This window comes from Octodon degus, unplaced genomic scaffold, assembly GCF_000260255.1.
Source record: "Octodon degus isolate 3935 unplaced genomic scaffold, OctDeg1.0 scaffold00368, whole genome shotgun sequence".
Lineage (NCBI taxonomy): Eukaryota > Metazoa > Chordata > Mammalia > Rodentia > Octodontidae > Octodon > Octodon degus.
The window spans coordinates 287,139-300,191 of NW_004524944.1; the positions used below are offsets into that span (position 1 = coordinate 287,139).

Genomic DNA, 13,053 nt, shown 5'->3' on the forward strand with positions numbered 1-13,053 from the left:
TGGGGATTGAACTCAGGCCCTTACACTTGCCAGGCAAGCACTTATTCTACTGAGTTATCTCTCCCATCCCTGATTGTCCTGTTTACTGCCTCCCAAGTTCTGGGATTACAGGCACAGGCCACAACACCCAGTCTCAGTTGCCTTCTCTGCACACCCTGGGGGCGGGGCCAACAGGCAGGCCAAGATCCAAGTCCTGGCCCCTGTGTCTGCCTCTGCAGGCACTTTAATCCGCTGAGCTATTTGGCTGGCTCTGGTCCACTTTTTTTAAATCCTTCTTGGTAATACCAATTTTTTATGTGATAGTTTATATAGTAAACATTAATTTTCTACTTGGTAGCTGCAGGTTATGATGTTGTATTTTTTGAAGAGTAATGATCTGAATCTTCAACTTATAATCACATTGTCACCTATTTTAGTTACAATGAGAAATTAGGAAGTAGAAGGTTTAACTGCCTTATATTGGGCCAAAGCACTCTTTTCAACATTATTTACATATACAGAAAGCAAATAGAGATAATTCTAGTTTGAAAAATGTGGTGACTTATTTTTCAAACACTAAAATTTATCATAAGACATTAACTTGTCATTTTTTGGTGTTAGTAACAGTTACCTTAACAAGAAGCATAACAGTAGTGTACTAGATTTCCCAGGGAGTTCTAAATTTATTTACTTATTTTTTATATTTAATATCATTTATTTATTTTTTGGAACCTGGGATTAAGCTCAGGACTTTGCGCTGGCCAGGTAGATGCTTGTGCTTCTGAACTCTTCCCTTCCCCTATTTTTTGAATCAGAGTTTTTTTCCACATTTCAGTAGCATTTGTTAAAACTGGTATATTTTTATGGCACTGAAGGTTTTGGTATGTCACATGATACACAATGAGTTGAATATAAACCTTAGTTTTTATTTTAAAGATACTGGTGTGAGTGTAGGGTTCCATAAAAGTTTTCAGGATTACTAAGAAATTGTCATATAAATAAAACAGTAAAAACTTGAAGTCAAGACTTTTAGCATTCCAGTTTTAATCCAACAAATTGGAACTCTGTTGAAGAGCTCATATGTGTCACATACTGCTGTTTGGTTTTTATATAGGGTTTATTTATTTATTTATCTTGCTGTAATCCTGAGAGAAAAACTGCCTAGATTGTGCCCTAACTTAAGTTCCGAAGCAATTTTGGATATTACTTGTTTGTAGTTTTATATTCAAAGTGCCCAGAAATTAGCTTTAAGTTGCATTGTTGCCTGCTGCATTAGTAAATAGTGTATGTATGAGCAGAATGTAGTATAGAAATCAAATCTGAGGTAAACATATAAAATATAGAAAAACATGCTAAGAGTACATTAGAGATGTTACAGTGCTTGTAGGTGATTATATCAAATTTATTTTTTTTTTCTTTGGATTTTAGGGAGAGGTCTGCAGGGTGTTCAGGGTCTCATGACTAGATTGGACTCATAGTGATCCTCCTGTTTACAGTCTCCTAAATGCTGGGATTATAGGCTTGTGCCACCACACCCAGTCTCAGTTGCCCTCTCTGTGCGCCCTGGGGCAGGGGCGGGGCCAGCACTGCAGCCGCACCCCCCCCCCCCATTGAACTACATCTCCTGTGTCTTGCTTGTAGGTGCTTTAATCTGCTGAGCTATTTGGCCCACCCTTTCATTTTACCTGGAGTTCTCTTTTCCATTGCACATAATAAAATTGTTTTTGGATGTTTTAAACAAAAGAAAAATGATAGGGCCAGTGAGATAGCTCAGCAGATTAGAACACCTGCTCAGGCAAATTTAGGCAAGCATAGTGACCACGGTTAGATTCCAGGCACCACATGTGGAGCCAGCTCTGCCCCCAGGATGCACTGAGAGTCTGGGTATGGTGGCACATGCCTGTAATCCCAGCACTGGAGAAGCTGAAAGCAGGAGGATCATCAGGAGTCCGAGCTGCATAGTGAGATGCTGTAATAACCAAATACATTAAAAAGAAGAGAAAATGATAAATTATTTGTATAAGAAGTTTTTAAAGTCTTGATCTTTTTTGGTGTCAGGCATTGTACTCAGGACCTTGGCAGGCATGTGCTTCCTGGGCCAAAGTCTTGATATGTGGTATAAACTAAAAGATAATAAAATACTTTCAGATTCTATTTTTAATTATATATTTTTTTAAATTTCCATTGAAAAAATTTTTTTTGAAATATATTCTTATTATTGTAATTATAATATGATTACATTTCTTTTGTGAAAATTAAAACTTGTTTTTCATTTCAGCGTTTTAGGGAAAAGCTTCCTTCATACGGATTGCAAAAGGTAAAGTATTTTATATTAGTTAGATTTACAAATATTTAAACTTTTTTTTAAAGCATTTTTTAAAATATGTAACAGGAAGTTAATTTTATTCTATTGTTGGAGAATGAAAGGGAAAATGTCATGGAGTAGTTTTCTGGATTTCTTATCATATTTGTGTCCATAATTGAAGTCTCTAAAATTTATGAAAGGCAATTTTCATATATAAATGACTTTGGATAAGTAGTATGCTCTTAATTTAAGACTAAGCATTTTAATTAAAATTGAGGCACTCTAAAATATAGTAGTTTAAATTTTTATATCTCTTCACATGATTATATAGAATAACATAATCCCCCGTCCTTCTCTAGCCTCTCAACCTTATTTATTTTTATTTTTCTTTGCTTTTCATAGCACTTATTACCACCTGACATCTGTGTGTCTCCCCTTCCTAGTCCAATGTAAGTTCTTGAGGACAGGGTCTGTTTTGTTCAATCTCTATCTCTTGACTCAGAGCAGTGCCTGGCATTATATAGAACATCTGGTAAATGTTTGTTGAATGAATGAATTTTATTCCACTCCTTAGCACAGTCGTCCCTCTGTATCCATGGAAGATTGATTCTGGGATCCACTGTGGATACCAAAATCCTCAGGTGCTCAAGATGCTTATATAAATAGCTATATAGTATTTACATATGATCTAACTCATTTACTTGTGTATTTTAAGGAATCTCTAGACTATTGTAGTATGTAAGACAAAATAAACAGTTGTTAGACTCTGTATTGTATGTGGAAAAATGATTAGAGTTTAGTATAAACTCAGCTATCTTTTCAGATATTTTCTATTTCTGGTTGATAGATGCAGAACCCATGAATATGGAGGGCGACTGTATTCATTAACAATCATTTCAGTGTTAAAAGATAATTTTTTATATTACAGTATTAAACTAGGTGGAAAATTTGTTAAATGTAGATTATCAAGTTAAATTATTTGTAGGTGAAAATATAGTTCATTATACCCTTTTCAAGTAGTGGGATGGTTAATATTAAAGATATTAATATGTATATGAGATTTTTAAGACTGTCTTCACCAAAGTTGTGCTTTTGTAAATACCTACACTTTACTCACTTAGGTATTTAAACACTTATTTTAATTACTTGAAAGCCAGTAAAACACATAACAAAGTAATGTGCATAACTTGGCCAGCAGTAGTCAGTGATTTGCTTTTGTGGTCAGAATGTCAGTATTCTTTTAATTTAATGTTAGTATCTCTGTGTGGAATTTAGGAGCTGTTGCTTCCTGTTCTTGTCACACTTTTTCTTTAGCAGTGCCTTGGCTCTTGTGCTTCGTAATTTTGATATCCAAATTGCTTGCACTGCTTATGCCAGACTTTAAAAAGCATTAATGTATTTGTTGAAATATATTTTTCAGTACAGTAGAATTTTGATTACTTTCCTTTTAGTCTTAGCATTTTCTTAATTTATCTTTCCTTTTAAAATAGGAGTTGGTAGATTTAATTGATAAACACCAGGTAACAGTAATAAGTGGTGAAACTGGTTGTGGAAAAACCACTCAAGTTACTCAGTTCATTTTGGATAACTACATTGAAAGAGGAAAAGGATCTGCGTGCAGAATAGTTTGTACTCAGCCAAGAAGAATTAGTGCCATTTCAGTAAGTAAATCTTTCACTTTTTTATCTCCTATTCTCCTGTAAATAATTTTAGTGGAACTTTGCGTTTTAAGGTTGGAGTGATTTTTTAATCAGGGTTAGTATTTGTTGATAAATATTTTGAAGGTGAAAAGATTGATGCTGTGAATTGAAGATAAATTATTAATACAGAAAAATTTCAGTATAAATCCAGAAGAATGAAAATTCAATAAAATGTTTATAGAATAGATGACAAGTTCTAAAATCTTCCTCCTTATTAGAAACTTCAAATTTTTCCACTTATTTGTTCAATTCCGTGATCTTAGTATATAGTTGTACTGAGTAGTGCTGAGCCAGGGATGCCTCATTTTATGTAATCCACATTTCTGTAGTCAGTGGATAAATGCAGCTATGCAGTATGAGGAAGTTTATCATTAGGAAAATTAAGGCATTGTTCTGGGGCTTTTCTGCATGCATGATATGCATAAGTCCACATCTCAGGACAGTACATGTAGATAGTTGTAAGTACACTTTCACAAATGACATTTTTTTATAGAGATTTTATTGTCTTTAAAAGACCTATATGTGGGTTATGTATCATTCGAAGATGTTTGGGATTTCTTAGAACATTCAGTGAGTATTGTTAACTATATAGTAATATATAATTCTGTGTATAAATTATGCAGCTTTAGTTCTGTCTTTAATTTTGTGATAGTACTGTTTATCACAATACTGAGTGATTTAGTACAGGATCTGTGGTTAGGAATTACCAATTATTATAGCCATTTTGAGGGATAAATAGAAAACATTTTAAGCTATATGTAGTACGTATTTTAAGTGCAGCAACAAGATAAATACCTGAAATCCCAGAATGGTGAAAAGGAAAACTTGTCATAAGTTACATACCTCTACACTTATTTTCATTACTATATGGCAGTATGTATATGTATATATAGATACATACAGGTGAAATGCTAATTATAGTTTTAGTGATTTTTTATTTTTCTAAGATTTGCTTAAATTTGTGTGAATTAATATGGTCCGAGTTGTGTATTCCAGATGTATTTGTTGGAAAGGTTTACTTCTAGAATATATCAATTGTCATTTTTGCTTCTTACCTCATTTTATCACTGTCCTATGACTAGGTGACTTGGTTATTTTTTAAACTCACTATTAAATTTGAATCGATTTGCCCAGTTTATATTTGGTAGTCACTACTGAGAAATTCAACAGTATCAGTCTCTAGCACAAACAAAACAACTAAAACAAACCAGGAACAAGGCAAGAGTATCAGTATTTTTTTTATTTGAAGTTATAAGTTTTGCAGATTTGGCTGTAATTTCCAACTAAAGTCAAAAAGAAAACTAGAAATTATTAAGAGGAGTGTCCCTCAAAAGAATGTTGAGAATAATGATAAGAATTTGGTCTTGAAGGTCTTTATAAGAGTAAATGATAAGTATGCATAAGAAGTAGGTGATCAACTTTTAAGTTTTAGATTTATCAGATTTCAATAAATAGGTATTTTAAATGCATCTGAAAATTTGAAGAACTATTTTTTATCAATCTTGAATTTTTGGGGCCTGAGAGATAGTGATAAGTGCTTGCCAGCAAGTGCAGGGGCCTGAGTTCAATCCCCAGTTCCACAAAAAAAAAAAAAAATCTTGAATTTTTGTAGATGTTCAGGGTATTTGTCTTAAAAAGAAATTGTATTTTCTTTGTAACTGTGTTTTATTTAAATTAAAGGTGGCGGAGAGAGTGGCTTCAGAAAGAGGAGAATCTTGTGGCAATGGTAATAGTACTGGATACCAAATTCGTCTCCAGAGGTAAAGAGTGTTCAGTTTTGTAAAGGTAGATTTTCAGGAAATTTTGAAATTGGAAGTTCAAAATAAAGAACTGAAGATTACAATTTTTTTTTTTTTTAAGATTGTAGTTTTTATGCTGGTTATTACTATTAAAATTAACATTTACAGCAGCTGCAGCATAAGTGGCTTTGCTACTGCAGTGTCACCTTTTAACCCCAAACTGCCTTTTTAAAAATGTACTTCTATACTATAGAATGATTAGAAAAATAACTGTAGTGGTAGTTCATTATTTCTACTCTAAGGATTTGATTTTCTGTACCTTTTTGTTTACCAGTCAGTCCCTATTTGACTACATTTGGTTTTTGGTATCTTGAAATCCTCGCTCCTTTCATCTCCCCTAAACTTCTTCTGACCTTTTCTGGAGACAGTATTCCTTTACCTATTTAAATGAACAGTTCTAAAATGTTAAGTGTGAAGATTTCCTTTGAAAGTTTTATGACATCCAGGAAGGTGTTAAAAAAGAAAATCAAGATTAACTTAATACATTTCATTCACAGTCGATTGCCAAGGAAACAGGGTTCTATCTTATACTGTACAACAGGAATCATCCTTCAGTGGCTCCAGTCAGACCCGTGAGTATGTTTCAATTAAGGAATTAGAATTTATAATCGAAAGACATTTTCAATTTGAATTTTTCTGGTTATTAAAGAATATGTTTTGTAGTGAGTTGTATACATCATACTTCCTGTTTCAGGCACTTGTCCAGTGTCAGCCATATTGTACTAGATGAAATCCATGAAAGAAATCTACAGTCGGATGTTTTGATGACTGTTATTAAAGATCTTCTTATTTCTCGCTCCGACCTGAAAGTAATATTGATGAGTGCAACATTGAATGCTGAGAAATTTTCAGAATACTTTGGTGAGTAATATTAATTATTACATATAGAAGGTACCAGTAAACCACTACATGTAACTCTTTTTTTTGGGCAGAACCAGGGATTGATCTCAGGCCCTTGCTCTTGGCAGGAAAGCCCTTATTCTAATTAGCCATCTCCCCAGTCCCTACATTTAACTTTTTTACAAAACTGAGTTAAGCCAAGCATGGTGGCACATGACTGTAATCCTAGCACTCAAAGGCAGAGGCAGGAAGATTGCCTTGAGCTTAATGCCAGTCTGAAATAGTGAGATTGTTTTAGAAAACAAAAACCAAAGTAACGAAAATTAATGAAATTATGTTCTGTAATTCTAGTTTTCTATATCAGAGAACTGGGTCTTTTTTTTTTTTTCATTTATTTATTTGGTACAGGATATCACTATGCAGCTCAGACTCATAGTGATCTTCCTGTTTTCAGCCTCTCCAGTGCTGAGATTACAGGAGTGCACCACCACACCCAGATCCTCTCACAGCTCGGTGGGCCCTAGGGGCAGGGCCCAGGTGGCATGCAGGAGCTGGGATGGAACCCTGTGTAGGAGTCACTTCCAGGTCCTCGTCTTGGTCCAAGAAGCCAATATTTGTAATCCCAAAGTTATATTATTGGAATCCCATCAAGTTGATTCCAATCTACCACTTTCAGTGCAACCCAGGGTAAAGAAAAAGACATTAAATTATATTTTCAATCATTGTAGAGCCAAGGGGCTCTAAGTTCAGCCATGAAGATGGCTTTCCGGAACAAAGAGTGACCCAGGACCTCGCCAGGTTTTTATTCAGTTGGGGAGTGGTTTGAGGAGGATTGACAGAATTGTGGGAAATAGGTGACCATTGTGAGCTGAGCTAGGTGAATGGCCTACATTTACCTCCGCCATATGCAGAGAAAGTAATCTGCATTATACTATTATGCCATTGAGATAGCATCTAATGTTTTGAGGGGTTTGGTGCCTCAGCTTTGATAGAGTCTTTCAAGCCCCAGGAAGTCATAGCCTCTATCTTGAGGCTCTATCCCAGCTGGCGGCATGGAGCATTAGCTCTTCCGTCGTGTCTTGACCCAGCTCACATTAAAGAGCAGCAGGTATAGGTTACCAGGGAAACACACACGCATGCCACCTTCAAAGACTGATCACCAGCACCTCAACTAGACCAATAGACATTGCTTAAGGCCAATTGAAGGATAAACAGAAGTCCTAGTCAGCTCTGTACATAATAATGCAAGAAAATAGGGTCAGGCTCAGTCAAAATGGAGACAGTCGCTCTTCTTTCAAGGAGAGCTGCCCAGGTGGTCCTCCACAACCCTGGTCCCTGAGCTTGCCAATGAGCCTATTTTTAATGGTCTTCTTACTGCTTTTCCCAGAGAGAATACAAGTAGTTTCTTGGCACTGTTACCACACAATGTGAGGTGGCATTATTAAGTCAAACCACATATTTGAATAATTTTATAAACACCTTTGGTGATTCTTCTGTGTTGTTTATGTACTGTCACAGGCTAGAATGACTATTTGCTCATAATAATAAAATATTAATAACCTTATTAGATTTTTTGGGATTTTTGTCTATTAATCCTTGTTAAAACTTATGTTGTATATAGTGATATTAGGCCAAGTTTTACAAATGAGAAAATAGCATATGAGCAGTAAAGTAACTTAACTCATATTTGCATAATTACAAAAACACAAGAGTAAAAATCAAGGCATATTATGAGAATCCAAATAAATTTTAAAAATTTATTAGACACCTATAACTAACACTAAGTGTCTTGCTCCGACTTGCACAGATCAGAGGCAGAGCAGTGGTAGCACAGATGCTTCAGCCTCCAGTGCTGTCTTGGCCTTTGTGTGTAGCATGTGTAATTGCTTGTCATAGTATCAAGGTGACTTTTTTTTTAAGCTGGTCATTTTCAAATGGTATTGAGTTAATATCTGATTTTTTTTTTTTTTTTTTTTTGGAGGAACCAGGGGTTGAACTCAGGCCCTTGCACTTGCCAGGGAAGTGCTTAATCCACTGAACCATCTCCCCGGCCCCCAATGTCTGATTAAGTCCTACTCTGAATACTCCTTCACTCCCAAAAACCTGGATGTCATCAGGGATAAGGCCAGTTATAATACAGCTTAGATTCCCATGCAACACCATTTTGGCAAATGGTGAAAACAAAAGTAGAAATCAGGTTTTGAATTCAACTGAAATTGGTTCAACTCTCTCATAGTGTAGAATTGGTTTCTGCCTTTAGTTAAACTAGATTAGGAAAAATACTATACTACAAGACCATTTTCTAAAATTAGGAATAGAGTCATTTTTTTATTTACAGTATGTTGAGTTTTTTTTTAAACATTTGAATACAAATTTATGTTTTTTCTGCTGTCACAGGTAACTGTCCAATGATACATATACCTGGTTTTACTTTTCCAGTTGTAGAATATCTTTTGGAAGACATAATTGAAAAAATAAGGTAAGTAGCTAATAGAAAATAAAAGCTGCAACTGTGTTGCTTCTGTTAGTTATACTTTGTTAGTCTCAGAAACTTTCATTGACCACTTCCTTCTACAACATTATTTTTCCATGGATCCAGGGATTTTTCAAATGTTGGTACTCATTACCTGATGTTTAAAAGTTCAGGGCTGGTGGGGGCTTGGGATTTAGCTCAGTGGCACAGTGCCAGCTTCCCAGGCATGAGGTCCTGAGATTGATTCCTAGTACCAAAAGAAGCCAAAAATAAAGATGTAAAAGTCCAGGGCTGGGGAGAGAGCTCAGTGGCACAGTTCCTGCCTGGAAAGTACAAGGTCCTGAGTTTAATCCCCAGTACCAAAAAGAAAAAAAAAAAAAATACAGATGGCCCATTCATGTTCCATACTTAATTACATTACAGAGTTTGGGTTCATTTCCAGGGATCTCTAGTTTTTAAAGATTCTTGGTCAGCAAAGATTGGGGACTTGATGTGTTTCATTATTTTCCTACCTGTCTTTTGTCTTTGGCTGGCATCCATTACCCACCTTTGAAATATGATTTACCCAATGATTATCACTCTTTTGTCAGTGTTTTGTGTTCATTCTGTAATCATGCTTGTTTCTGTGACTATAGTTTGTTATTTTTTATTTTCTATTTATTTAATACAGGGTCTCACTACACAGATCAGACTCAGTGATTCTCCTGTTTTCAGCCTCCCATGTGCTGGTATCACAGGCATGTGCCACCATGCCCAGTCTGTCACTGCCTCGGCATGCCCTGTGGATAGGGCTGGCACAGCATGCCAGGAATTGAACCTGGCCTCTGGAATAGTTTTGTTTTTACAGCTTCTTAGCATTGTGCCTTCAGGACTAAAACTCTTCCTGAATTCTGTTTTCTACTTAACAGCATTCTGTTATCTTGGACACTTTGTCGGGTTTTTTGTTTTTTTTTTTTTGTATTTTAGGGAAGGGTCTACAGGGTGTTCATGGTCTCACTACTACATGGACTTTGTAGTGATCCTCCTGTTTACAGCCTCTCAAGAACTGAGATTATAGGTAGGCAGCACCATGCCCAGCCTCAGTTGCTATCTCAGCAGGCCCCAGGGGCGGGGCCGGCACGGCAGGCCCAGGGATCATCGAACCCCTGGCCAGAGTCCGCTGAGCTGTTTGGCTGGCCCTATCTTAGACACTTTGAACTTAATATATTTTAAGCCAAAGTTTTTTTTTTTTTTTTTTTTTTTTCATTTATGTAATTGGTACAGGGCCTCACTACGCAGCTTGGACTTGGAGTGATCCTCCTGTGTTAAGCCGCATCAGTGCTGGGATTATAGGCGTGCAGCACCATGCCCAGATTCAATCACTGGCTTCATGCACTGCAGGGGTGGGCCTGGCCCTGCATGTAGGACCAGGGATCAAATCCTGATCCCTGTGCTTGCCAAAGTAGGCGCTTAGTCTGCTGAGCTATTTTGCTGGCCCTTGCCAAAATCATTTCTTTATTTGACCCAATTTTTCATCAAAACAGTATACCTTGCCAACTATATCTTGTAATAAATAATGATGTTAATCTTCCATCCAGTCTTCTGTATGGTAAATTTACTAATTTTTTTTATGGTACTGGAATATGCTGTAAATTTAATATATAGTTACCAAGCAATTGTAGTCCCAGGTGTACTAAGTTCTCTTTCCATGCTCAGTAACAAGGTTACTCTGTCATTGTGCACTTTATCTCAACACATCCAAACTCTTAAGAGCTGTACGCTTGAATATGCCTTCTCATTCTTTCACTAAAGCTTTTTATCATGTGCCCTTTGCTAATGTAATGGTTCCTTTTTTGGTATTCTGGTCTGTACTCCTCTACAACAAATCTGATCACATGAGGGCCCCCCCCCCAGCAAGCTCCTTACATATGACAAGTCCCTTTGAAAATTCATTTAAAGAGCCTTCTAGGTGTTTATATGTTGTATAACAGAGTATCTTATATCTGCAAGTTACTGATCCACTCAAGCTTCTGGCTTTTAGTCTTAACATTCTGGGCTGTACAAAATTCTCTTTGTAGTCTGTGATGAGAACTAAGAAAGCAGCTGGTCAACACCAGAGCTGTAGGCTGGCCTCATTCTAAGATTTTTCAGCATCATTTCCCTGTTAGGAATCTCATGGCTTCTCCATTTAAATGCACTGCTCCCCAGTGCCAGGCCCATGCCCTTTTTATTCATGACTTTGTACTTTCTTTCCTCTGTAAACTTGGATACATTTTCATATAACATATCTATTGTTGCTTCTTGGACTGGAATTTTAAACTTTTCCAGGTCAAAGATTTTGACTTGGTTATATCAGTAACTAGTGCTTGGCACAGTGCCTGACCTTTAGCAAACAAATGAATAAGTACTAGATGTAGAAGGAACACTAATGATATTTTTACAACACTACATACAAGTCACTAAATGAAACAAAATGATAATTTAAGATGAGAGCAAAGATCCACAACTTATTTTACATGGTTAAAAACTGAATTTTGACTGGACATTTTATCTAGGAAATGTTTATTAAGGTTTACTGTGTGCCTTGCACTGTGCTGTGTTCCCTAACAGACAAAGCAAAGATTTACAATTTAGACAGGGAGCTATGTAACCTGTTGTGGAAAAGCCCAGGGAAGATAGTGTGTTTGGAGAATGAAAGACTGGGCACATCCAGAAAGCAATGAAACAGTATAAAGGAGAAGACTATATTTCAGAGAGGGTAGGACATGCTGATAGAGAGCTAGTACGTTATTGCCTTCTGTGCCTTGATTTTATCATCAAGGGTCATGCATTTTCTGGGAGTTTCCTATTTCTGCTTTCTTCCATGTACTTCATTTCTTATGGTGTACTTGGTACTTTGTAAGAAAATAATAGGCAACAGCTTTATGATAACAAAAACTAACTTCTAAGAAACAGTAATCTAAAGTTACATCACGATAAGTTGCTTTCTTATACTTCCAAAAAGATAGGTAAGGTATGGATAGCTAGGAAATCTCTCAAAACAAAGAGAACAGTGTGTGTACAGCCTTAGGAAGAGAATTGACAGATTGGTTCATAGTTAGAGCTTTCCATCAGAACTCCTCAGCTATCTTTTCCCTGAAGAAGAGCTGTACAGCAGGGAGGTAGGAGGGAAGAGACACAATCATTAGACCAAGAGTAGGGTGAAACAATAGGGAGCGTTTAGGCACAGGTGTCTGAGGTGTGGTTCAAGTTGTTACCATGTTTTTTGGAATTGTTGGAGAAGGAACCACCTGTGTGGTTTCATCCTGTCAGTTAGAACCAGTCTCTATCTCAAGTTGCTGTACTTCAGGTTTGTGTCTCTATGTTCCAAGACTTAGGGGAATCCTGGGTCATAGGTACTATCCTAAATAGGAAGGGGATTAGCGTTGTTTGGAGTTTACTGTATCAGGCACTATATTCTACTTTATCACAGTGTCTTTTCAATTCTCAGGCCACACTACTATAAAAGAATATCAGTTCAAATAAAACAGAGAGCTAGAGGTTTAATACTTCTGTAAGATCATATAGGTACTGAAGTGACAGAACAAGAACATAGTTTGGATTTTCTCTGAGTCCAAAGCACCTGCTGTGTCCATCCTTCCCATTGCATGTAGATGCTGACCTCTAGGTTAACTCACAGAATCTGAGTTAAAGTATAGTTTAAGTTTTCTTTGTTTCTCCTCCATTCCTGATACTTCTCACAGTGTACATTAGAAGAGAAGAATTCTTAGACACACAAATAGTTTGACACACAAATACTTGAGTGCTTATTCTGTATCTGCCATTAGTTAGAACTATGAGCAGAAGTGCATAGTTTTGTAGCCTGGGTCTACAGGTACAGTGGTACCTCAGTTCACGAACTTAATTTCACGATTCTGGTCACAAGCAAATCAGATGAGAACTGAATCAGATTTCCTTATAAGGTCAGTATTGAACTTG

General features: G+C 36.4%; 1 protein-coding gene across 1 annotated transcript in view; it reads left to right on the top strand.

Moving 5' to 3' along the window:
- Positions 1 to 13,053, top strand: part of Dhx36 (DEAH-box helicase 36) — a 47,888-nt gene that overhangs the window by 10,159 nt on the left and 24,676 nt on the right. The window contains exons 4-9 of the mRNA XM_004648224.2: positions 2,258 to 2,296; positions 3,775 to 3,945; positions 5,665 to 5,744; positions 6,281 to 6,355; positions 6,478 to 6,644; positions 9,021 to 9,102. Of these exons, the coding sequence (XP_004648281.1) occupies positions 2,258 to 2,296; positions 3,775 to 3,945; positions 5,665 to 5,744; positions 6,281 to 6,355; positions 6,478 to 6,644; positions 9,021 to 9,102 (614 nt within the window). The remainder of the gene's footprint in view (positions 1 to 2,257; positions 2,297 to 3,774; positions 3,946 to 5,664; positions 5,745 to 6,280; positions 6,356 to 6,477; positions 6,645 to 9,020; positions 9,103 to 13,053) is intronic.